The sequence below is a fragment of the Muntiacus reevesi genome, chromosome 1 (assembly GCF_963930625.1).
Source record: "Muntiacus reevesi chromosome 1, mMunRee1.1, whole genome shotgun sequence".
NCBI classification, from domain to species: domain Eukaryota; kingdom Metazoa; phylum Chordata; class Mammalia; order Artiodactyla; family Cervidae; genus Muntiacus; species Muntiacus reevesi.
The window spans coordinates 97,450,612-97,477,468 of record NC_089249.1 but is presented as its reverse complement, the minus strand read 5'-3'; the positions used below and the strand labels follow the sequence as shown (position 1 = coordinate 97,477,468).

General features: G+C 38.3%; 1 protein-coding gene and 1 non-coding gene across 2 annotated transcripts in view; one reads left to right on the top strand and one right to left on the bottom strand.

Annotated features, from left to right (window-relative positions):
* The window catches only part of VAV3 (vav guanine nucleotide exchange factor 3), a 414,102-nt gene that overhangs the window by 176,230 nt on the left and 211,015 nt on the right, over nt 1-26,857 (bottom strand). The window contains exons 10-15 of the mRNA XM_065907662.1: nt 25,252-25,347; nt 22,033-22,101; nt 20,312-20,398; nt 16,893-16,978; nt 15,244-15,376; nt 14,430-14,539 (exon numbers count right to left, since the gene is read on the bottom strand). Coding sequence (XP_065763734.1) covers nt 14,430-14,539; nt 15,244-15,376; nt 16,893-16,978; nt 20,312-20,398; nt 22,033-22,101; nt 25,252-25,347 — 581 coding nt within the window. The remainder of the gene's footprint in view (nt 1-14,429; nt 14,540-15,243; nt 15,377-16,892; nt 16,979-20,311; nt 20,399-22,032; nt 22,102-25,251; nt 25,348-26,857) is intronic.
* On the top strand, nt 9,594-9,666 carry TRNAC-ACA (transfer RNA cysteine (anticodon ACA)). Its single transcript has one exon. It is a non-coding gene; the product is annotated as a tRNA-Cys (tRNA).

Below are 26,857 nucleotides of genomic sequence, written 5' to 3'. Positions count from 1 at the left end.
TTAGCTATATAACCAGATTAAAAAGTGTCTGAAAAACAAGATACACTGATGTAAGCCTAGGGTTCAACATACAGAATCATCATTGTCACTAAGCATCATTTTAATCTTGATACTTCCTATCTTGAAGGGGCTAGAATAGTTTCTAATTCATCATTTCTGGTTTCCAGGGTAAGTGGAAAATCTATTAGGTTGCTCAATAGTGTTTCTTCTAATAAATCTAAGCCCTGCAAAACAGTGAAGTTTTTCCTCAATCTGAAAGATGTTTAGGTCATGATAATTGGAAAATGCAATTTAAACTCCTATCACAATTAAACAGGCCAGGAATAGTTTTGCCTTAGTAAACTACATATGACCTCAGGTCTATTTTGTTATATATGAAACAGTATTTTCAAGCTATCTAGTTTTTAAAATGCACTGACAGCAACAGCTTTAATTTAAAATGCCAGTGTTCAATATGTCAAAACTCAAATATTCTCTGAGAAGGAGCTTTAATGTACATATATTATTAATGCACTATCAGAGAACAGATCCCTGATTGATTCCGACCAATGAGTCATTAGTCAAAGACTACAGAAAGCAAATTTGGTGTATGATAGTAGATGAGAGAATTTTATTTCTTGTTGCTCTTATTATCCAAGGAGAAAAGAAACAAGGAAAGATATAGGAATTCTGCAATTGAAGGTTGGAAGATAGAAAAACTGGGTTTAATAAAACATTAGGTTTATTCTGAACTAGCCACTGGGTGAGAAGCGCTTTGGAGAAAAGAATGGGAGAAAGCAGGTCCTTGGACTTGGACCTGGTGGGGTCAAAGGAGTATGGCTGGATCTTGGCCTCCATCACGAGCTGTGTGGCTCAGGCAGGTTACTCTTTAGTTTCCTTACTTATACAGAGATAACTGTTCTCCTCATGAGTTTGGGGAAGATTTATGAGGCAAATGCCAAAACCATAGCATTGTGCTTGGAATACAATGTTAATGTCAGCAAATGCTAATTCTCTTCTGGAATTGACGCAAAGAAAGGCTGAAAGAATAATAAATACAGAACTTTTTTGCTTGTTTACTATAATAAAACTTTATTAAATAATACGGTATTATTTTTTGAATTTTAAAATTTATAAGATTCATTACTTTAGAGCATTGGTGACTTTTGAAATTATTTTCCTTTTCTCAAAGGGCTGGATGCTTCTTTGTACAGACAGTGATGTTGCAAATATAAAAATGCAGATAGGACTAAACAATTAAACTAAACCCATTGACCACTAGAATAATCACTCCTGAGGCAGATAATCTGAGCTCCCAAATTTCAGTGTTTTCTTGGAGAAAGATGTTTAGAAGAAAGCCCACTATTCTAATAAGCAACAGACAGGTCAAACACAGGATTCAGATAACTTCAAATCCAGCTCTCCCCAGGAAGAAGAAGCTATTCAATGTTAGTCCAAAGTTTATCCTGAAGGAGAAAAATGACAGTGTTTTCACACTGTGTTGATACCTCCAGTGACTTATGTAATTCATAGCCAGTGTTACCTAGGTACCAGACAAACACATACACACATATTGATTTAGAACTCTACTTAATCCACCCTGATGACTGGCCAGAGTTTAGTCTCAGACCATGAGCCTTCTACTTCCCAGTTCCTTTACCTCTAAAAAGGGGATTTAAACTTTGAGACTACAATCACATTATTTACATTATTTTTAAACACCATCAAATAGAATAAAGACTCTGTCTAAATTTACTAAGCTCAATTCTATAATACGGTGACCAAAAATCTTGCTATTAATTAACCCATAAATCAAAACAATTTATTTTACTCTAAGGAAATTCTTTGAAGCCCAAATCATCCTTAATAACTGCTAATAATATTCAATGTTGTTTTTTATTTGATTCTGCCAATTCTTATCTAATGGCATCAGTAGAAAGTAAGTAGAAAGTAATTGAGTTCTAAATCGTATTTTTCATCAATTGCATGAATATACTACACAAGACTACCTCTTGTCTATAAAACAAACTGATGGAAAGTTTCATCTTTGGAGAACACCAGTACGTATTCTTACTATCAAAGAGACAGCACGGTGCAGGGGGAAAGCTCTGGACTGAGATTCAAGATCAGTCTCTGCCACTTACTAACTGAAAAAACACACACAAAATACTTAATCTCTTCTCTATTTTCTGTCTCTGTTTTAAAGATAATACCTTCTTGGCTATCTTACAAAACTCCTTAAGGATCAAATGAGGTATTATCCAAAACACTTTGGGAACTACAGAGCACCATATAAGAGTAAAGAATTCTCCCTCTGTGCTACCAGACTCTAAATGGCCTAACATGAAGGTATGAAAACCTGAAATCTTCCTTAATACTCAGAGTAAAAAAAAAAAAAAAAAAAAAAAAAAAATTGCCAAGCATAATTCAATCAGAAGTCCCTGAATTGATTTCTAAACACCTTGAAAATTAAAATTGTCTCATTTACCTGTTTGTGGGCATATTAGCAGCTAGTGTCATACCTTGCTCATAATATTAGATTGAAATTAAACATTAGATTCAGGGTATCCCAGGGAGCACTAGTGGTAAAAAAACCCGCCTGCCAGTGCAGGAGACATAAGAGACGTGGGTTTGATCCCTGGGTCGGGAAGATCCCCTGGAGGAGGGCATGGCAACCTGCTCCAGTATTCTCCCTGGAGAATCCCATGGACACAGGAGCCTGGTGGGCTACAGCCCATAGCCTCACAAAGAGCCAGACACAACTGAAGTGACTTAGCATGCACACAAACATTCAGTTTACCCACACCTCTACCTAATCAGATTAGCATTCTACTAACTAGTGAAATAACTTCCCCAAATTAAGTTTCATTTATTCAAAGGGAAAGTATATTTAAAACATGGACTTGGTGAACAGACATATTTCAATTCATTATAAAAAAGAAGTCTCTACAGTCAAAGTTAAATGAAGATAGAGCAAATATTTCTACAGGTAGTAAGTTCCTCATCACAATTAGAAAAGTTGTAGGAAAGGCTGAGGTGTAGGAATAAAGGAACATTAAACACCTCTTCAGAGTGCTTATGAGTTCATAAAATGTTACGTTTTTTTAAGATCATGACTATTACAAACTGGTATTTAGGATAAATAGGAGAAAAATCATCCTGAACAAATTATTTTTTCTAAATTATGTACCAGTGGTAAATGGTATTCTTCCTAATTATTTTAAGCAAAAAATGCACATACTTAACCTACAACAGCTTACTCTTCCTAAATTAAAAGGAAAAATCTTCAGTTGCAAATGCCTTCCTCACATCCCCAGAGAGCCTATAATGCTTTCAAAATTTGCCTGAGAGCATCACATGGACTGGATTTTTCTGTGTTCAAAAGTCTAATTTCATTCTTCTCACATCAAAATAATGTGTATAAACTCTTTCATGTACCTTGCAATTTATCACTGCTTTGCATTGACATTATAATGCTGACTTGAAAATATAAACTTTGCTAGAATAAAAACTCAATGAGAGAAAGGAGTTTGTCTTACTCATCACTATATTCTTGGTGCCTAGAATAGTTTCTGGGCATGTATACGATGCTCAATAAATACATGAAAAAAATGAATGAATACAGATATATAGTATTCAGTCTCATTCAGTAATTGTTTCAAGTATGACTATCTCTCCAACTAGACTGCTACTGCTTACTATTCCATGAAGAGAAAAACTGAAGTTTCTCTCATGGCTCTCATTGTGAGGATGGCCAGCCTTCAAAGGCAACTTATTTTGTATTATGTAGTCCCAGGTAACAATGCCTATGATCTAACAATCTCTTATCAAGAAACACCTTAAAAGTAGCAGAGGATCTTCCTGACCCAGGGATTGAACTCGGGTCTCCTGCTTCGCAGGTGGATTCTATACCGTCTGAGCCACCAGAGAAGCCTTCAAAAGTAGCACATGTGGCATTAACTGTACTATTAGGCTTAGACTTATGAATTAAAGCTTGCTTACCATGACAGAATTCACTGATTATGGTATTTTCTTAGAGGAAGCTATATACAAGCTGACTCATTACAACAAACGGTTCCAAAACAAACTACTCTTTGTGCTAATTTCTATTTAACCCAGACAATCTGGAGACAGTAGTGACCACCAGCGCCCAGTTAAACTCCCTTGCTTGTGGTGCTATTGTTCTCATATACAAAGAGGAAAACACACACACACACAATAGATCAAAGGCTCTGTTATAAAAGCTCAAGGACACCAACACAGTAATTCAGCTTAATTTTATTTGCATTTAGTTTTAACCAGAGTAATGTTTATTTGTTGATGGAAATGTTGGCATCTATCCTTCATTCTTCCTTCTGCCTATGGCTTCTCCTTCCTTATAAGCATGCTCAGGAATGCCAGAAAAATGTCAAGTAAGTATTAAATATAAACAGAGAAGAAGGAGAGAGGTTGGTCTCCATGAGGTAATAACAGAACAAGAATACTACTTAATATTTACTAATGCTTTGTCATGCATGAAATGCCTTTGCATGTTTCTGGGTCCAACAGGCTACTGAAAGACTCCATTTTATGACAGCTGTGATTTTTCTGAGCACTGTCCCATGTCCTACTTCTTTTTTATTGCTGTCAGGAAGCTGCGGTTTAGTTCCCTATACTGACTTAACTGCCAATTTTGAAAGGTTATAGACAATACATTAGATTCAGCGAGAGCTGTGCTGCCTTCAACTTGGGAGATTAATGTGAATAGGTCAGTAGCAGGAGGCTCAGCACAGCCTGGGGACGATGGATCATGTCAGCGTGGATTTCATATTCATAAACAAATTCTTCATATTAAAAACTGGTAACAAAAGCCTTTTAAGAAGAAAGAATAAAAGGTTGTTTTTAGAGTGAATAATTTCTCCAGAGACCAAAAAAGCATGTGAGCAGACAAATTTAGAGATGCTTTATAAGCTGATACTTTGGTAATTGTGCTTGTAAGGTTGTGAACGTGCTCAGCTGCTCAATCATGTCTGACTCTGCGACCCCCATGGACTGTGGCCGGCCAGGCTCCTCTGCCCATGGAATTTTCCAGGCAAGAATGCTAGAGTGGCTTGCCATTTCCTCTTCCAGGGGGTCTTCCCGACCCAGGGATCAAACCTGTGTCTCCTGTATTGACAGGTGGATTCTTTACCTCTGAGCCACTGGGAAGTGTCATGCCTGTAAGGTTACCAGCCTCCAAATAGAGAGAGATGGGGTTTAGACACCAAGAAAATGCCAAGGCAGCTGTTATCATAGTCAAATGTCACCCCTACACACAGCTCGCCCAGAGGGCTCGCCCTTGGGTCAACTCTTGACATCACCACAGCTTTCCTTCACACCTTCTCATCTTCCTCAGCGAGCTCTCCAAAGAGGGAATTTTGGAATAAATAACAGGCACAAGTGGCACTCCTAGTAAGAAGAAAATGCTCCAAGAGCACAAAGAATCATCACTGACTAGAAAATTATCCTTGCTGATGGGGTCGACTACTGAGTAAAGACCAGCTCACCTTGTTGCTGCTACTGGCCTGGATTCTTGGGACCTCACAGTCCTTTCCAATAAACCACATAATACAGCTTAATGAAACCAGATACCTGAAGAGCATTTTTGATATTCAATTGAACAGTACAAAATGATGCCAAATATATATTAATAGAATTCATCCAGGTGTTTTTGTTCTGGTTTTGGTGGAGTAGAAAATATTTTGTAGCTAAATTGTCATGATGACCTAAACAAGAATTAGTTCTACTAGAAAATCATACTTCCACAAAAAGCCACAGTGTGGCACCAACACAGCCAAGATCTTTTTGTGGCAACACATACTCACTACATTCCCTTGGCCTAAATATCATCACCTCTGTGCTGTAAGACAAGGATCACTAACTACAGCCCATGATTGCTCTTGCTGGAATACACCACACTCATTCACTTACGTATTATCTATGGCTGCGTTATTACTACAGTGATGGAACTGAGGAGTTGTGACAGATACCACATGGTCCACAAAGCTGAAAATATTTACTTTCTGGCCCCTATTCCAAGAGATGAAATTCACAGTCTCAAGAGACACTTATTCATATATTTAAGAAGAACCCAACAGACCTCTTAATGAAGAGAACAAAGAAGAGGAGGGAGAGGAAAGGAAAGGAAGAAGAGAGAGAATCAGTATTATTATTATCCTAGTAATGCAGTAATGATGATGCAGCAGTAGTAGTAGCCATAGCAGCAGCAGTTTGGACTTGCTATAGAATTCTCCTGTTTAGCTTTGTGCAGATATTGGAAAAATCGTCAATGGACAAAAATATAAACAAAGTCAATCTTTTGTATTTCCACAATAGAATGTCAAATCTGCTGCCAAACCTTAGATATTCTAAACATGGGCCTCTCATCAATCAACAACAAAGGCCACTTCTCTTGGGACACTCACCAGATCTCTTAATCCTGAACTGATATGCAAAGTACCACAGTTTTATTCCTCCAAATCCTGCAATGGTTAGGGGAGGGCTCGCTCTGACCTGTAGCCACTCCTCACAGGAGAAGAAGTGAAGGCAGGCATCATGGTCCATTGTGGGGAGCAGCATATGGTGGGGAGGGTCACACTCCAGGTGCCACTGAGGGGTTAAAGAGACCAGGGAAATGGCAGAGGAACAGGGACATGAAAAGAGTCCCCCTTGTAATACCCATCAGGATCATGAAACGCAGATGGGGACTGGCCTTCAGGTGCAAAATGGAAAAGGAGTGAAGCCTCTCTTCTGAGTCTGACAGGTGGAAAAAATGTGTGCAGGTCACAAGGAATCGGGAGTGGGGACAGAGAGAAATACAAGGAAGTGGCTGGCTTTGAGCACCTCAGATCTTAAAACTGGTTCAAGTTCTATACCCCCTGTGTCTCCTAGAGGCAAGGAGGCCTCCAATAGCATATGACTTGCTTATTGTTCTGCAGTTTTTAGCAGAAGTATAGATCAGATCAATATTACTTGAAAGAATATAGGTGATGTGAAAACCAGCCATCCTGCTTGGCTCTCTAAGTTCCATTCAAGCACTGAGTCAGACTACCAAAAAGACACATATCCAGAAGGACAAAAAGAAACAGTCTGGAAGCATCAAGTTAGTGTCTATACAAATGCCTTCAAAAAACAGCAACCTCATTTTTGAAGGCTTACTTAAGAAAAAAAATGATATATGACATCAACTTCTAGAACTTCAAAAACTCTAATGCTGCTGGGAGAGAACATGTTTTTCAGTGTCTCTTACCTAAGAATCCACATTGGAATTATCATACTAGTAACATTAGAATTATCATACTAGAAAAGCTTTCCCTTTACTAGGATGATAATTCTACTAGTCAATTCTACTAGTGAAGACTATTAAAGTCTTTATCATATTAGTAAAAGTTTCTTTCCCTTGAGGACTGTTACGATATTTTGTTGGACAGGAAGAATTTCCTAATTCATCAAGTCTTTGTGTGTGTTTTTTTAATTGCCTCTGTTCTCAGGAAACTTTGTAAAATTTCAGATTTACAATAAGAACTATGATTATCCACCATGTGCCAGGTATGACCACGGGTGAGAATAACAATGACAAGATCCCTGCCCTCCTGGTGTTTTTAGTCCACTAGAAGAACATCTGTGAAATACACAGACTTAATAGTAATGCCATGAGCCCAAGGGCCCAGGCAATTCAGCCTTGAGACATTAAATATAAACACAGGGCAACCAAAATAGAGCAATGGCAATTTCATTATTTTCTTAACATTTCAAAGAACACCAAAAGGACTATGATTCACAGTCTATGGAAATGCACTTCAAAAGTCCCCTTTCCCCTCGCCAAAACCCTCAGACCCCATAGCTATTCCAGAGCCTCACTTACCCAAAACCTAAAACTTTCTATTCCCAGACCCATGAAGCCTTCTTTTCCCCTTCTCCCAGCATTATCCACTGTAATTCATTATAGCTTCTCTTCTAATAAGCAATAAAAAATCCTTACTCTTTAGGAGGAGAAAATATAGGCAAAATAGGGCAGGGAGGTAACAGACATCTTTATCAAGGAGGAGATTTCAGGTCCACAAACACTACACTTGGATAGTTTTTGTCTGGCCATACAATTACGATTGTGAGAGAAGACTAGTGGGGGTAAGGTTACTCATTTAGCATAGTGGTCAGAAGAGATCTCTCTCACAAAGTGATATTTAAAGCCAAGGTCGGTAGGATAAAGCAGCAGCTACTCAAGGAGCTAGAGGAAAGACAATCCTGGTAAGGAAACCTCACGGTTGAATGCCTGAGGTCTGTGCATATTCTCCAAAAACCGAAACACACTCAATCTGGCTACAGGAAACAGGTGTGAGCTGTGGCTGAAGAGATGGGTGGTATAAAACACCATGCAGGGCCTTCTGAGGTCCTGGCAAAATTTTTGATAGTATATGAAGTGCCATAAATAGCTAACAATGGGTCTTAAGTAGGGCAGGACACAGCAGATTACCCTGGAAGCTTCTTGAAAAATGGACTGATAAGGAGCTGTCAGGGAATGCAGAAGCTAATCAGGGACATGGAAGGCTTAAACCAGGGAGGTGAGTGTGAAGACTAAAAGCAAGAGGTCAGCTTTCATCTGCAGACACTGGTGAGAAATTGACTACATGTGGAGGGGAAAGGCAAATCTTGACCTTCCAATCTAATTATACATGAATAGATCGGATTGGGAGGAAGAGACTATTTGGATAGAAACATCAAGAGTTCGGTCTTGAAATTCAATCCATTATATATTAACTGAACATTATTGCATTTAGAAGCTACAGTAATTAAATTCAATTGCAATAGCTCTCTCAGTGCTATATGTCCAGGGCTTCCAATGGTGTCTGGCAACAAGGCAAAGTGCTCAATAAATATTTGGAGAATAAATGCAATTTCCTTTGATAATTACCCCTCTGGTATTCAGAATATCTGAGCAATACCTTTAGATTAAAACAAATTATATGGGATAAAATATAATTTTCTACTTAAAATGTGAAAAACATATGCATTGCTTTCATAGTCAAACTCCAAAAGGTGAATTTCAAGAAAATGTTCTTTTCAGTGGAGCCAGAATTTGAGGAAAATGCTTTGAAACACTCTTCTGTATGACCTCTGATTATTTAAATTTTTCTTTTTAATTCTGTGGCATGTGTGCTTTTTATGGTGAGTGACCTCAAATTCCTTCTGGAAGTAAATGGGGAATAAATTAGAAGGACACACTGTGGCTCAGATTAAACTCGACTGGTGGAGTTTCGCGGATGGAGTTCCACCCCTGCTCCCAGCCCACACAGGCAGAACACTGCCTTTCAGGGGTTCATCCTGGGAAATGAAACTTGGAGGCTGTCCCCCACAGATGACATTGAAACCTGGTCCCAGAGCCCCTCTCCAGCTCCAGAATTTCCATACGCCCTCTTCCTTCATTTCCCCTCCCAATAGTCTTAGCATTTAACAGATATATACCGTGGGCTCATGTATTAGCAGACATTACTGGTCCCTATGCTATTTTTCCTTAGATGAACCATGTGGCACTGTGCCTGGCATATGGCACACAATGAAGAAATCTTAGATACCACAGTGATCATGACATATGGACTTCCCTGGTGGCTCAGACGGTAAAGCGTCTGCCTACAATGCGGGAGGCCCAGGTTCAATCCCTGGGTCAGGAAGATCCCCTGGAGAAGGAAGGACATGGCAACCCACTCCAGTACTCTTGCCTGGAAAATCCCATGGACAGAAAAGCCTGGTAGGCTACAGTCCATGGGGTCGCAAGGAGTCGGACAGGACTGAGCGACTTCACTTTCACTTTTTCATGACATAGGCATCTTCCAGGGGGCTTTCCTTATTCAAGGGAGTAAACATAAATTGCTAGAATTTCAAAATTGGGTCAAGTCAGAAGAAATTGCACGCAAAAGGACCTTTCAGTTCCTTTTAATTAAACACTACAGAGGCTGGTTCAGAATCTACCACTTGCTACCATATGCAATGCATCTTCCCTCATTCTACTTTTTCTTTCTTTAACTCTTCCTTTTAAAAGTCTTCTTATTCTATTACTGAATTCTTTTATATCATATTGTACCCAACTTGGACTTATTTCTGGAACATGTAAGGACACCGTCTGATCCTCCGATTCCTAGTTCACAGTGAAAAAAAAAGAAAAAAAGAAAGAAACCTGGCTCCAGTTTTAGATAACAGGATTTGAGTCCGGGCGCCTATTTTAGCACTTCCTGGATAAAGAAAATGCTGTGAACTAAGATCCTGAACCCTATTGTAAACGATATAGCATTGAACTTGTGCAAATGTGCTGAAATGCTCCAGCGATTGCTCGTTTCCTGAGCTACAAAATGAGTATGACAGGGTTTATTAATGTAAATCTAACAGGAGAAAACATTAAAAACATTTAAAGGATTTGGGGAAAACATGTCCAGGGCTTCCTAACAACTTTTCTTTATTTATTCACTCATTTACGGCTGAGCTAGGTCGTCGTTGCTGTGCACGCTCTATCTAGTTGCAGGGCGCAGGCTTCTCACTGCGGTGGCTCCTCTCGGGGAGCACAGCCTCTAGAGCGCTGGGCTTAGTACTTGGCGTGCACGGGTTTAGTTGCCCCACGGCATGGGGGGTCTTCCCGGACCAGGGATCGAATCCGTGTCCTCTCTGTTGGCAGGTGGATTCTTCACCAGTGCATCAACCAAGCAAGTCCAGCTTTCTAACGATATTTTTAACATGGCCATGGGCAGTGTTCACATCCGCACTTACCAACATTATTAGGAAAACTAGCTTAAGCTAATAAATACATTTGCCATCCTATTGCACACATAACTAAATGGAATTTGCAAGAGAGTGAGAGAAAGCCCTTTTGGAAATAAGAATAAAAATGTGTATCAATCAGGCTTTTAAAGATCTAAGTATATTTTTTAGAGTGGGATCCCAAGAACTATAGCTCTGGAACATTATTTGACTCAAAAACTGTTTCACCAATCTCAAGAGCAATCAGTCCTGCTCCACTTCTCACAGGAAAAAAAAAGAAAAAAAAGATTTCCTTCTTCCTGCCCCATCCAACTGGCTCTCACTGCTGCTTTTCTCTCCGTGAAGTCTTTCTTCCGGAGGTTTGCCAAGTTCTGCTGTGGTCCACTGCGTATTTTATATGTTGGAAGTGGCTATGGCCAAAGAAGGTCAGAAAATATGACTTCTGAGTGGGCTTGGGGGAGTGCTAGGCAAAGACAGATGCTGCGATTTAGGTCAGCTCTGGGGAGATGATTTGCGTTTACCAGATATTTACTGTTTATTGGTGTTCATGCTTTTCTATGATCCTTTTAAATATTCTAAATTAAGAGCAGTATTTTAAACTCCCTAAAGGTGATTTGCAATTTTTTTTAAATAAAAATGATCCAATCATCCTATAAACAGCAGAACTGCCATCTTCTGTAAATAGAACTGGCAAGAATTTCATCAGTCTCAAAATATCACCTCCTTTGATTTCCTGCAACCCTCCCACCAACGCCTCCCTCCCCCAAGTTCCTTAAAACAACCCTCCAGAATGCTGTATGGGGACTTACAGGACCCCTGTTAATGCCAAAGATACTTGAAGAAATGGTCTGCTTCAAGACACAAGGCTTGCTGTTTATCATGTATTATCAGGAAGGCTGCAGGACTTCTTAGTTTTCTTTTATTCTCCATGGCTTACAGAATAAGAGTACTAGAACTTTAGATAATGGGTAGAATAGAAAAATTTGCGCCATAAGCAAAATTTTAAGCCCAGACTTACCTAGATTATTCCACGTTTCTGAGCACAAGACAAGCAAGACCTTTCTTACAAAGCTGGGAGCAGGGCTTTCCTGCATAACAAGCGTCAAAACAGAAGGGAGGAAATAAAATAATGGAACATTCTGATGCTCGAATAAAATCCTAATTTTATTTTGCTTAATTTTAATTCACATGCCATATGCGGCATAATCTCTGCTTAAGGAAGCCCTCAACTTTGAGCAATTCTCAAGAAAAGGTATCATCTGCATGGGCAGCCAGGGGTACTCTGAAATGCAAATAGTCACGATGGATGTTTAATTACATTGCTGAGGTGCTTGGATGAGGCTCACAATAAAGACTTTCACCCAGCTTCCCTGTGTGTGATGCAGCCATCTTGCTTGTGGCAGAACAATTTAAACCTCCCCATACTCTTCCTGCACATATACACCTTTAAGGCAGGGACTGAGAGTCACCTACAAGTACCCACTTCTCCTTACTTTCATAATAGGAGAACCTTGATTCATAGCCAAGCATACTCCTGCCCAGAATGAAGACTGCATTTTCTAGACTCGCTTGTCAGATATGGCCACACGACTAAGTTCTGGTCAGTATTATGTAACAGAAGTTTGTGGTATTTCTTCACAGGACCCTTGAAAGTGAGGATCACCTTTTGCTGCCTAGAAGGCAGATTTTATAGCTGCAGCTCCAGCTATCTTGGACAACAAGGTGCGAACATTGAGGACAAAAGCAGAACAGGAAGTTCTGAGCCTGGTTTCCCGACAATACCCAGAGAGCCAGTATCCCACCCCTGTCAACCTACCCCAGATTCCCTTCCATGAAAAACACAAATAAGCATCTGTCTTGTTGAGTCTCTTGTATCCAGAGTTTAGCTGTCTGATTTATGGCAAGTGGACAAAATATTAAGTGATATACCTATCAATACAGTCCAAGGAGCCTGCCGACTCTGGATAACAAATTTAACTTTTCTCCTCTGCAGAAATTCCTTCACTCATGCAAAGATTAAACAAGCAGAACCCATAAGAAAATACCAGCATAGCATCCTTCCCACAAGAGCAAAGGGGCGTTAAGGTCAACTCTGCCTTTGACATAATTAGCACCCCACATCTTGTCACCCCAGTCCCAGCTGCTCAAGTCCAGACACTGCCTATCACTTGAAACCTCTCTAAAACAGCACACTTGGTTTATGAAGTAGCCCACAGCTCATCAGAGAATGGGCGGAGGTCACCAACGACATCACTTGTACCCCGAACGAGAGGTCCCTATACAATAGTCATTTTATGGATGCATGCAAATACTAAGCTCTTTTAATTACAATAATCAATAACAATACATTTTTAAAAACTATAATAGTATACTAAAAGATGTATTCTGATTTTGTAAGTCCCTAGGGGTACTAGGATGCGAAGTACAAAGCAATATTAAATAACAGTGATAACAACAGATAATGTTTGCTATTCTCACCATATCCTGCTGTTGTATTATCTGGCCACCATACTACTTGACACATAGTATCTGGAATTCAAAATATCATTATTCTTATTTTACCAAGGAGGAAACTGAGGCTCTGAGAGGTTAAATAAATTGGCTAAGACTATGCAGCCAGTTCCTAACAAGGGTTATTGCTGAACCCAGACCAGTTCCTGACAAGGGATTTTGCTGAACCCAGAATTGCCTGTAAGGTTAAAATTATTTTAGCTGCACAATCTTATCTTTCAGAATTTTAGAGAAAATAATCCAAGGAAAATTTCTATTTTTCTCACTTAAAAACTGCAATAAAATATTCTAATCTTATCTCCATTTTATATCAATATAAGCATTTCCAAAAATAAAGCAAAGGAAAAAGCAAACAAAAAATCCAATAGAATTTGTCTGCAAAAGGTAAATTATGTTAGAATACAAACGAAGCAAATCACAAAAGTGCTTTTCCTTAATTTCACCTTCTGCTACCAGTTTCAGTTTCAGGGTGACCTATATGTTTCCATAACAAGGGTCATTATACACCTTTTAATCCATGAACCTCAAAACTGAAAAAAAAAAAAAAACTCCTATAATGACATATTCTTGTATAATTACATCTCTGTATACCATTCCCTTTGAAACAGGTCTGATTTATTTCCTACCTCTTTGTTGAGTCTCCACTTTAATAAAAGGAAAAAGCACTGAGAGAAATTAGGCCCTGAAAGCATTCATTGAATATGTCAAGCAATTTACCCAGAATTCAAAAAAGAAAAGAATTAAAAACAAACAGGAGGAACAAACTAATCTGTTTAAAATGAGATTTTTGCATGTATGAATATGTGTGTGTGTGTCTGGGGGTATTTCTACTTAAAGACATATACAAAACATGGCAATTACATTAAAAGTTTATCAGTAGAATAAAATTTTCAGAAGCTGCTGAAAGCTAAAGAATTAAAATACACCCATGAGAAGAAAGTCAAACAGAAGGCTGGAGCGCCCTCTTTCTTTTCTTTGAAGAAATTCACCAAGACAGCTCTCCTAGGAGACCCAAGTTACCAGGCTGACAGCCCAGTAGCATAACACTCATGCTCAGCGTTTTCACAACCTCTGTACACACTCTACAAACATGACAGCACATGTACTGGTAGCTCATTGTTCATAAGAGACTTATGCAGTAGAAAAAAAGCACTTTTAAAAGTAGAAATACTCACAAAGCCATTTCAAACTGTTCCAGCCATTTTTTCTTTAAATCTTTTGTTTTGCAATAAAATTCTAACCCATTTTGTCCTTGGATATGGATGAGGTAGAAGCCATGAGACCACTGTTAAAATCAATATTCCTCAGGTTAATAGGTATCATTCATCAATAACACTGTGTTTTCAAATCACTAAAACACCACCATGATCGTCCACAAAACGTCTCATAACATCATCATCAAACTGTGAAAATCAAGATTATTGTAGTCAGCTTCCTATCTATAACAACTGCTATGCCAAGTGCATTTTGTTGCCATGTTCATCAAGGCATTAGAGAGGATCATATCACCTGTGGCACTGTCTAATTATTTCTCACAGAGGCTTGTCTCTAATTAATCTCTAGAACGAAACTAACAGACCTGGATCAATGAGCTGCCTCTCACATTACTGTAGCTCAGTTAGTAAAGACTCCCCCTGCAATGCAGGAGACCCCAGTTTGATTCCTGGGTCAGGAAGGTGCCCTGGAGAAGGGACAGGCTACCCACTCCAGTATTCTTGGGCTTCCCTTGTGACTCAGCTGGTAAAGAATCCATCCGCAATGCGGGTGACCTGGGTTCGATCCCTGGATTGGGAAGATCCCCTGCAGAAGGGAAAGGCTACCCACTCCAGTATTCTGGCCTGGAGAATTCCATAGACTGTATAGCCCATGGGGTCGCAGAGAGTCGGACATGACCGAGCGACTTTCACTTTCACATTACTTTATTAGCATATGTTCCTTGAATAGTCAAAGCTATGAGTAAATTACAGTTGTTCATTTCCAAGAATTTACCTTTTTATTTTCTTTATCAGTTGTAGGATTGTTGGCTATTTTGTACTGCTGAAGATCTATTATTTCCTTCATTTCATAGTTATCACCTTTCCTTTTACATACAATCACTGCCAAATCAAATAAGAAGATATGCCTGAAAGAGAGAGAGCGAGAGAGATTGATTATTTAAATAGGTTGGAAGAACGTGTGTTAACTCTTCCCAGGTAAAATTTAATTTATCCCATGAGTTAAAGAGAAAGACAGTGTTGCAGACTGAAAGAATGAGCTGCGTGTCCTGGCACTGCCCTTTACTAAATGAATAACCCTGCTGTACCTCAGTCCCCACAGTTAAAAAACAGGCCAAATTACAGCAAGAATAATAGCACACTGCAGGGCTGCTGCCAGGAACGATTAAGTCATAAAGCACTGTTCATGAACCAGTACTTTTTTCTTCCAGTTTAAAAGATAAACACCTATGGGAAAATATTAACAACGACAATAGCGATTAACATCTACCCTGGTTACTTGGAGTGGGCTAGACTGCCTTGAGAAGCATTCATCCCTTCCACAAAGATGACTCACTTAATTTAAATCCCCAGGACCATCTCCTGAAGTAGGTATTATCAACAATGTCATTTTGCTGAGGAGGAAGCCGAGGCTCGGAGAAGTTGGATAACTTTCTCAGGGTCACACTGCTAGTGGCTGCAAAGCGCAGCTCACTCTTGGGTCTACTTGTGGAACCTGTGCTCCCATGTTTTAACGGACAACTTGAAATGCAAACTGAGTGGCGCATGACCTCAGTGTGAGGTACGGAAATCACGGTTAAATTTACACCTTGATATTTCTCTTCTATCTTATTAGAAGCAATGCAATTGAGGGAGAAAACAAATCTTATCAATCCTATCATCCAATACTAACACTTGTATCTTTTTGAAAACTCTGAGTCAGTGATTAACACATATACATTGTGATAATGAGACACTCACACAGCCTTATTACTTGCATCACTTTCAAAGCCTATTTTCTGGGAGAGGCTAAAAGGATGTGTCTCTCCTGGGACCTACCTTTTGAGCCTGGGTTGTCAAGGTGGATGCAAGAGTGATGCTGCCCCCTACTGGTTAACTTTCTATTCTCCTAAAGTTCCAGAAAATGGCCATTTCAACCAAATACATCCGTTTAACCACCACATATATATACATAATTAGGGACACCAGGCAAGCTGACTAATCTTTAAGGAATACACCTACATACTTCCCTCAAGAAAATTTCACTAAATCGCCCTTATTTGGACTTCATTCTTAAGACATGTTGTATTACTTTTAGTTCTTTTACAATGCATACCAAAAAGTAAAATTAAATAATTGTGTTTTTATGGTATCTATTATTGCTTTATTGCTACCCTCATTTTAATGTGTACTTTTTTACTGTAGCTGAAATTCTAGATTTTTCTTTTCCTTCTGAAGAGCTCAAACTTAGGGAAATCAACAGATACCAAAACAAAGAAGGAAATACCTAACATGTCCATAGAAATTAAAAAGCCATAGATTGGTCTCTTCCCTTATTTTTGTTCCTTTATTTCACTCCTTTATCCTAAAGGAAACATCCTTAAGATTTCCTCAATCTCCTGATACTAATAACTTGTTTTGAAAGTAAGTACTGATACTCCTCACCTTTCTTGTTTTGTATGTTTGTCTAGAGTGGTTATTCGAATTTCACCATCTCCCTGAGGTCGTCCAAAAAGCAAAACGGGTTGGTTCTAAAACAGAAAATGTACATGTCTCAGTTTTTCATAATCACATAAAGACAGAAATAAATATTAGTGAGGATATTTTCTAGGCACAACTTCCTTAGAGCAAATTTTATCATTTTACCTTTTTAGCACATTTACTCTCAAAAGTTCAGGTCTGTACGATACACTTTCAAAAACAACCTGTCCATGTTCATCCCAGCAGGCATATTGAAGACATTAATTAATTTTACTTACAACCCTAATGGAGAAGTTAGCTACCAAAAGAGAGAATTAATTGGAATAACACAAATCACAAGAAAGTTACAATTGATTCTTACTGAGCATCCACTGTGTGCTAGCCACTGTAATAAGTACAGGACAGAATGATACAGACCCTGCCTTCATGAAACATACTGCCCACGGGGTGACAAACATTCACCAAAGTATATAATCACAAATGTGTGATTGCATGAAGGAAGAGCAGAAGAAGCATGCGTAGCTGGAGGACCTAATTTGGTCTAGGGAGTCAAGGATGGCTTCCTTGAGGCTAAGATCTCAAAACTGAAAAGTCCTGACCTAATGATTAAAAATAATAAGCCACTTCCCCAGAGGCAGACAATAAGAAGTTTTAAGTATTTATGAGCACCTAAACTACAAGGTGCCAAAGGATAAAAGAACTGACTGAAAATATCAGTAACATCTATGAGATTACATTCTAATAAAAATATATGCAATTAACTGTACTACAAAAAAGTATAAAGATAAATGTTTCCTATGAAAATTCCAGTTTTTTTTTTTTGCAGAAACAGAAAATTCCATCTTAAAATTCATATGAAATCACAAAGGATCCTTAATAGGTAAAACTATCATAAAAAAGGTCAAAGTTAGGGTCTCATACTTCCTGATTTCAAAACTTATTACAAAACTATAGTAATCCAAACAGTGTGGAACTGGCATAAACACAGACATCTAAACCAACGTAATACAACCAAACATCCAGAAATAAGGCCTCATATAAAGGTCAAATGATTTTTGACAAAAGTGCCAACACCATTTGGTGGGAGATAGAAGAGCCTTTTCAATAAACAGTACTGGGGAAACTGGATATGCACAGGCAGAAGAATGAAGTTGGGCCCTTATACTGTTTTCAAAAACTAACTCAAAATGAATCAAAGAGCTAAAAATACAATAGTTAAAGAAAAAAACATAGGGGAAAAGGTTTACGACATTGGATTTAGTAATGACTTAGGACACCAGAAGCACAGGCAACAAAAGAAAAAGTGGACTTCATCAAAATTTAAAATTTTGTGTAAATAACACTATTAACAGAGTAAAAAGGCAACCCACAGAATCAGAGAAAATATTTGCAAACAAAAGTGTGGTAAGTATTGATATTCAATAATTCATAAAAACAGAAAGTAGAATGGTGGTTGCCCAGGGCTGGGAGGAAGGCAGGATGAAGAACTAGTGTACAATTTAAAAGGGCAAATTTAATATATTTTACCATAATGAAAACAGCTATCCGGGCAATGTGCTATGGAATTACAAAGAAAAGGGGAAATGGCAGATAGGGAGAGAATCTTTTTTTTTTTTTTTTAATTGGACATCGAAGAAATTTGATAGGAAATTATGAAAAAAGATATTCTGGGCTTTGACAACATTATAATAAAGGCATAACTATAAAAATGTATGGCAGGGACCTCTCAGGCAGTCCAGAGGTTAAGACTCCACCCTTCCAATACACGTGGCACAGATTCAATCCCTGGTCGGGAACTATTAATGAGATCCCACATGCCGTGTCACCACACACACACACACACACACACACACACACACACACACACACACACACACACACACAAGAAATGAAAACAAAAAACAAGGTGGGGCAAATCAGAACCTTTACAATGCAGCAGGACAGCTGCAATGTAAAGCATGTGCGCAGTTATTAGCTGGATACGTTCAGGAATACAGATTAAGGCCAAATCACTGAGGACCTTAAATATCCATGTTAAGGAATGTTGACTGAATCCTGAAGGTAACAAAATTCTGACAACTTTGGGAAAGAAAGCGAATGGAGAAATCCACATTTTGGAGACACAGCTATGTGAAGAGGTAATTAGAGGCTACTGTGATTGGAAAGGTGGCAGATGGAGTCCTGAAAAGGGGGAAGGGCTGTATGTGTGGAAAGAAAGACACAGACCAAAGCTGTTTCAGAAAAAGAAGCAATAAAACTGCCCTATCAAGAAAAGTATCTTAAATCCATTCATTTATTTGTTTTCTCTACTCACAGCCTAAACCAGGCTTCCATCATCTCTCTGTTGAAACCCCCTCAACAACATGCTGACTGGTCTGCCTGATCAAAGAGTTTTCTTGACACATAAATCAGACTGTGAAACCCTCTGGTAAGAACCTTTCACTGGCTTCCTGCTGCAATCCCTCAGGGCCCTGTCCTCCAAGGTTGCAGGTGCAGTTCTCCTGTCCTCCTCCCTCGCTTCAGGGCCCATCCTTCTTCCTTTCACTCTCAATTTCCAGCCTCTCTTGTCTTGCAGCAGCAGCTTCTTTTTTTAAATTTTTACCTTTTGGCTATGCCACACAGCATGTGGGGTCTTAGTTCCCCACCCCCTGTACTGAAGGACTGAACCCGTACCCCCTGTATTGAAAGCACAGAGTCTTAACCACTGGACCACTAGGAAAATCTCCTGGCTCTTGCCCATTTCTGGGCATTTCACTTGCCATGGCTCCTGCCTGGAATCCTCTCTCTACAGACCTTCATGCCACTGGCTTCTTCTCATCCTTCATGCTCAAAGGACACATGCCTCAGAAGGACTTTTCCTGAGCGTCTTATGTAAACTAGGACTCCCCTCACTAACCTCTGCTGCAGCAACCTGTTCATAGCATCCATCTCCATGGAGCAGTTTTAAACTCTTTTTTACTGTCTCCTCACCCCTGAGATCATGTTGCTCATAGTTATAGCCCCAGCCTCTAGCAAAACAGCTGGTGCACAGCAGTCACCCAGTAAATAGACATAAAATGAATATGTTAACAGGGCTCTACCACGAGTATGTATGGGGGTGAGGATAGAGAAGAAAAAAACAGATCCAGGGTTTAGAGTTGGGACTTCGAGGGGCAGAGGCATCACAATGTGATCGGGGACAAGCGATGGTAGAAGGTCCCTGGACAGCAATGTGTCACAGATGCCACCGAACATTCATCCCTGTGGACTCTGTCACACAGAAGTCAGAAAAATCCTAGAACAACAGAAACTTGAAGGTAAACTATTTCTTTCTTCCAAAACAACTCCGAGAATGTCCCCCAAGCTGTGGGTTAGAGAAGCTGGATGGAATGATAATTACATACCAAATTTTCTATAGAGAGCTGAAACTGTTTAATTTCACGAAGGGTCTCATTATCTCTTTTCACTTCATTCACATATTGTGCCAAGTCCTAAAGAATAAAGAGAAGGGGAGAAAAAGAAGGCACGATAAGATCAGACAAGAGATGAGCACTGTTTGAAAAGAAACACATCATTAATTTCATTAGTGATAAAAGTTACCGCCATAACTTTTCAACGACAATGAAATGAAAGCCCAGTCAATCAAAGCTGCATCTCAAAAGCAATTTAAAACTGTCTGGAGTACAGCTGGGAAGACTGAAGCCTTGTCCTTTACCACACCCTTGAGAAGAGTGAAGATCAAACACTAAACAAACAAAATACCCCGCCATGCGGAACAACAAAAAGGAAACCAGGTCGGGAGCATGCAAATTCCAAATGCTGACCTTGAGGGAATCACACTTGTACTTGGGTTAGAATGAGGACAATCTCCTGAAGGATTAGACAGGAGAGGAAAGTAACTAAAAGTGAGACAATGAATCCAGCAGGGCTGTTGTCTGTAACCAATTAAGTGTCTTAGTTCTGGGGAGCATTCAGTTGGGTCGCCAGGTCAATTTAAAGAGTTAATAAAGGGGAAGGAAAGAAGAGAGAAAACCAGGGAGTGAGAAAATGAAGAAAGAGCACAACACTGGCCTTGCTTTTCCATGCGCCTTTGCCGATTTTGAAACATCTTTTCTCATATTTGAGGAAACATTAGCTAATCTTTCCATACTGTAACCAGCTATTTTTATTACAGGTGCTCCAGATTTTTCCTGTTTTCTGGTCTCTTTTTCTTTTTCTCCCCTACCCTCTTATATTCATCTGCAACAGCAGGAACAGAACTCAGACAAAAAGCAGTTCCTAACTTTGTTCTAAATGAAAGGCCGCTTTTTCATAGAATATCTCTATAAGAGATTTCCTTAAAAAACTGGAAACTTGATATCATTTTTTCAATAATAATAAGTAATTGTGTGCTGCTTCCTGGCATGGTATTCCAGTCAGCTACAGAGCAGAGCTAACACAGATTCGCACAGGGACACGGTGAGCATTACGCATTGCTCTGAGTAGAGTCATGTTGGCATTTTGTCTCCAGAACAAATACTTGGGTATGTTTTAAGTTGGGGCAAATATTATTTCTTTCAAAGTCTAAGTCCAGCATGGCATGGAAATTGGGGTTTTATGCATTGCCCAATATGTTCAAAATGCCTGTCCTTATCTACTTGTATCGACAGTTCTTAATTTTCAGATTTACCAGAAATAGAAACCCAAATTGATCCACTTTACTGATGTACAGCATTCATGAAGATAAACCTGGCAGACATCCTCACTTGAGGAAAACAAGTCATACCCGTGTTCTAAAGTCATCAGCGCCAACAATTTTCTACCAGTAGCCATAAAAAGAATGCGAAATAAAGCCTTTCTATTTAATCATTCCTGGTGGTTATGGAAGGGGACATGCTTTCATAAATAACAAAAGTTATTTTAATATACCTCTTGGTTTTAGTTTTTGTCCAATAATTAAATCCATGCAAGGATATCAATTTCAGTTAAAAATACCCAGCTCTCCCCACTAACAATAAAACTACATAAATACTTATAGATATTATAATATCTATTAGCATATCATACATATGTATTAGCAGTTTGTAGTCACTGCTTTCCAGTAAGAATGAGAAATACAAACAAGTTAATGGTGCATTTGTCTTACCTTCATTGCATCAAGAGCCAGTTTCAGATTTGCCTTCTCCATAGGATCAGTGGTATGTTTGACGAGCTCCTATTTGGAAGATATCGTTTAGTACTACTTTCAACAATTAAAACAAAAACTAAAGAAAACATTTTACAAATAAACCATTTTATCACTATTTGCACCATAAAGTGATAAATCTGACATAACCAGGCTCTGTTTTCATCATAAATTTCAAACTGTAAGATCAACTAGACATCAGAAGAACACGAGACGACGGTCAGAAAGTTTTCCTTTCAAAGTTGAACTTGAATTCTATCTCCCACTATCACACTGACACTCTTGCCAGATGGTAGGAAAGATCCCCTCTCGACAACTGACAGATGCTTTTCATTCATTGTCTAACTTGCCTTCATTACTACTTTTAATTCTGACGGCTACATCTCTCCTACATGGATGTAGGCCATTATGTCTCAGGGGCATTACGCTCTTCTGTTTGCTGCCATTACTGTTACTTGTTAGTTCATCTTAAACGTCAGCCTATTCATCAGTCTTTCAACTTTCTTCTTTCTTTGTCTGCACCTTAGAAATCAGTTATTATTCCCTAGATTTTCACCTTAGTCTTCTGTTATTCTTACTTTACATACTCTATGAATTCTATCACAACCATTGCCATAGCATCACCTACTGCCTAGTGGGACAGTTCACTCTCAAATGAATGTGCTCAATCCAGAATTCACGCCTGAGTCCCAGACTGAAAGGTCCTCTTAAATAATTCTACCTGGTATCTCACAAGACCCTCAAGTTCAGCATGTCCAAATGTAATGAACCTTCACCCACATTCCTACTCCTGTTCCTGTTTATGTTTTACTGAATGATGGAACCTTTATCACTTAAGCCAAAACCTAACAGGTGGCCCTGACTCTTTGCTCTCTCTCTCTGTGTTCCGTAGATGCTAACTTTATCCTTCTGCAACCACTCCCACTGCCACCACCTTGGTTCAAGTCAATGCTCTTTTTCAAATAGGCTTCTGTTTCATCTTCCACCTTGCAGTCTTTCCTCACTACTCTATTCACCATTGACTATTCCATTATTTCCTCACTAATCTATTCACTTTACTGACATCAGAGTTAAATCTCTAAATGCAAGTTAGATCCTGTTATTTGAACTTCTGGGAAACCCACAAAAGCTTCAGGCTGTCATCCACTCTTCATAGATGCCTCATGATCTGAATTCTACAAACCTCCCTCAACTTCTCTCTTCACTTCCATTCAAACCAGCTATGTCCCATTTCCACTAAATTAATTGCAATTCTCAAAACACGTTCTAATATCTGATCCCATTAAGCATGGTGTTTTCTCTCCTTGAAAGCCCTTTCTCTCTAATCCACCTGTCAAACCATTATTCTTCCTTCAAAGCTCAACTCCAGAATAGCTCCTCTGTGAAGCTTTCTATGACAGAGGCCTCTATTCAAGCCATAATTAACTAGGTCTTTATTTGTACCACCTTTGTACCTTTGGCATACTTATCACATTGTATTGTATTTGGCAAATTACTTTTCATTTTCCCTATCTAAACAGTGAGATTTGTCAGTGTGAGGAGGGCAGTTTTATATTGTTGAGAGTCTCACACTATAATGTGGGACATGGAAGCCATTCAGAAGTCTGCTGAAGTCAAAATCATTAGTATTTCTAGTAAACAGAACCTACAAACATCAAATCTGTTAAGTATAATAAAGTATAATAAACTTGTTAGAGTTGTATTCATTTCTATTTTTACTTTTCCTCTATTAAATAATAAAAGTAAAGTATTCTCAAAGTTTCAAATCCCACTATACAATATTTTAATTTTATAAATCTGTGATTGCAAATCAGAAGGCATTTCAAAAATTACTTACCCACTAAAATACAGTAGCAAGTAGAAAAATGTTCAATTCACACCACATGTATTCAACATATTTCTAAATAGTAGACAAATTAATTCTACTCTACATTATTTTCATATGGAAAAATATTCCTAGAATTTTTATCTAAGTGTGGTATCCCAGATAAAACTTTCCCTACTTAAAAAAAAACCATCATGGAACTAAATATACTTTTGAAATTTAAAATATCAAACAACCCAAGAGAAATTAGGGGGAAAAAAAGTTCGCTGATTTTCTAAAAGCTATGGTCATATTTTATACTTTTATAAGTCTAAAATCTTTTAAGTGACCAAAATAGGTATTTCTTTAAAACTGCACCTTTTAAATTCTTCAATCAATATTTGACTATCCCAAAGTTAAAAAATAAATTATCATCTGCTTCTGTGATATGTTTTTAGTTTCATATCTCAGAAACTGACTGCCTAAGTCTTCCTTATTATTTTTTTCATAAAATGCAATTTGATTAAGTTTCTTTGAGTTTAGGTCTCATAAACGTTTTAATGCATTTTTAAGGAATAATCAGGATTGGAATTTTTTTGATTTCTCAGTAGAACAAAAATAGAAATGACTAATAATTTTGCAGCTACAGTTCAAGAAATTTAATATACAAGATGTATAAAGCACAGCAAATTCAGAATTATATTCACATACAGATAGTAGATCTTTTTAAAATGACATTTCACAAGCATCAGCAGAGCTGACAGACTAATACAGTAAGACATTTCTTTGGAGCAGAACTAATGAGTCTCCTGGTACAGCTATCAGATTAAATTTATAAGACTCTCCACCCTCATTAGAAGACTAACCGTGGAAACCATAAGCTTTGGGGTTATAACAAGAATCACTTCAAAATAAATGTAGTCTTATTATAATTTAGTATAGCAGAAAGCAACATAGAATGTGACACAATTCTCTTTCATTTATGGTTATAAGGCACAAGTTCTAACACAATTAACCTGCCAAAACTCAAGTGTATCACAACATTGAGATTCTAATCAATGATTACTGCTAATGACAGAAGACTTGGTTATTGAAGAGATACTTGTATTTGCTTTGCGTGTCTTTAAATTTTTAAAAATTTTTGGAGCCACTTCTGTTTGTAAGACATAAAACATAGCTTTATGAAAGATACAGAATTACCTTCACATAAAAGGAGGAAAAATTTTCCAGCTGTTCTATTATTTCCCATTTAGCCATCCTCATAATTGAAAAATGTAACGTGAAGGGGCTCCAAATATCAAGTTTCTGAGCATAGTTGATGTTTCATTAATATTTGCTTGAATTAATGAATGAACAAACAATTGTAAGTTACATACCTGAAGGAGAAGGTGATACTTCAAAACACGCTGCATAGGAACCACAAGCAAATCTCGAAGAGTAAATTTCCCATTGTTTGCTCTTTTAGAACATTCCTAATGAAATATATTTTTTCATTTAACTTTGTTAGTTTTATCAAAGGAAGTCATAATACAAACATTAAAAGATACAAAAGCCATAAGCAAAGTTGCTATTATACAATAAACATTTTGCTCTTTTCCTTAATGACCCCCCTTTTTTAAAAAGAGGAAGAATCATCAAAGAAAAACCAAAACAAACAAACAAAACTTTCAGCATTTCAGATCTAAATAAGAATAAATACACAGACCTATTCTACACATAAAAATTATTTTCTCTAGTGGTCCTTCAGCATCTTCTTCCACTTAGCACTTAATCTTTCACCAGTCTCTCCAAGCAGGCCTATGGACCAGGAATCAAGAACAAGTCCCATTCATCAGATCCATTAAGTACCTTCCCCACCATCATGACTTTGGTTCATTTGGTTCTCACCAACTGCCATGTGCTTTCTCTAATTTCCAGCAAAATTCATCACCCTCTTGAAGAGCTTTACTTCTAGGCTGTTAGTAATAGTCTCAAGCAAAATTGTTCTATCTCTCTGTGCTTTGTGGGTCTTTTCATTATTGTCATAAATATATATGTATTATATCTTTCCTAATATATTTTTATATAGGAGAGATAAGAAAGCCTTCCTCAGTGAGGAAGAAATAGAGGAAAACAATAGAATGGGAAAGACTAGAGATATCCTCAAGAAAATTAGAGATACCAAGGGAAATTTTCATGCAAAGATGGGCACAACAAAGGACAGAAATTGTATGGACCAAAGAGGTGGCAAGAATACACAGAAGAACTATACAAAAAGGATATTCACAACCCAGATAATCACAATGGTGTGATCACTCATCTAGAGCCAGATATCCTAGAATGTGAAGTCAAGTGGGCCTTAGGAAGCATCACTACGAACAGAACTAGTGGAGGTGATGGAATTCCAATTGAGCTATTTCAAATCCTAAAAGATGACGCTATGACAGTATTTCAATCAATATGCCAGAAAATTTGTAAACTCAGCAGTGACCAGACGACTGGAAAAGGTCAGTTTTCATTCCAATCCCAAAGAAAGGCAATGCCAAAGAATGCTCAAGCTACCGCACAATTGCAGTGATCTCACACACTAGCAAAATAATGCTCAAAATTATCCAAGCCAGGCTTCAACAGTGTATGAACCGTGAACTTCCAGATGTTCAAGCTGGATTTAGAAAAGGCAGAGGAACCAGAGATCAAATTGCCAACATCTGTTGGATCATCGAAAAAGCAAGAGAGTTCCAGAAAAACATCTACTTGCTTTATTGACTACGCCAAAGCCTTTGACTGTATGGATCACAATAAACTGTGGAAAATTCTGAAAGAGGTGGGAATACCAGACCACCTGACCTGCATCCTGAGAAATCTATATGCAGGTCAAGAAGCAACAGTTAGAACTGGACATGGAACAAACAACAGACTGGTACCAAATCAGGAAAGGAGTACAGCAAGGCTGTATACTGTCACCCTGCTTCTTTAACTTATATGCAGAGTACATCATGAGAA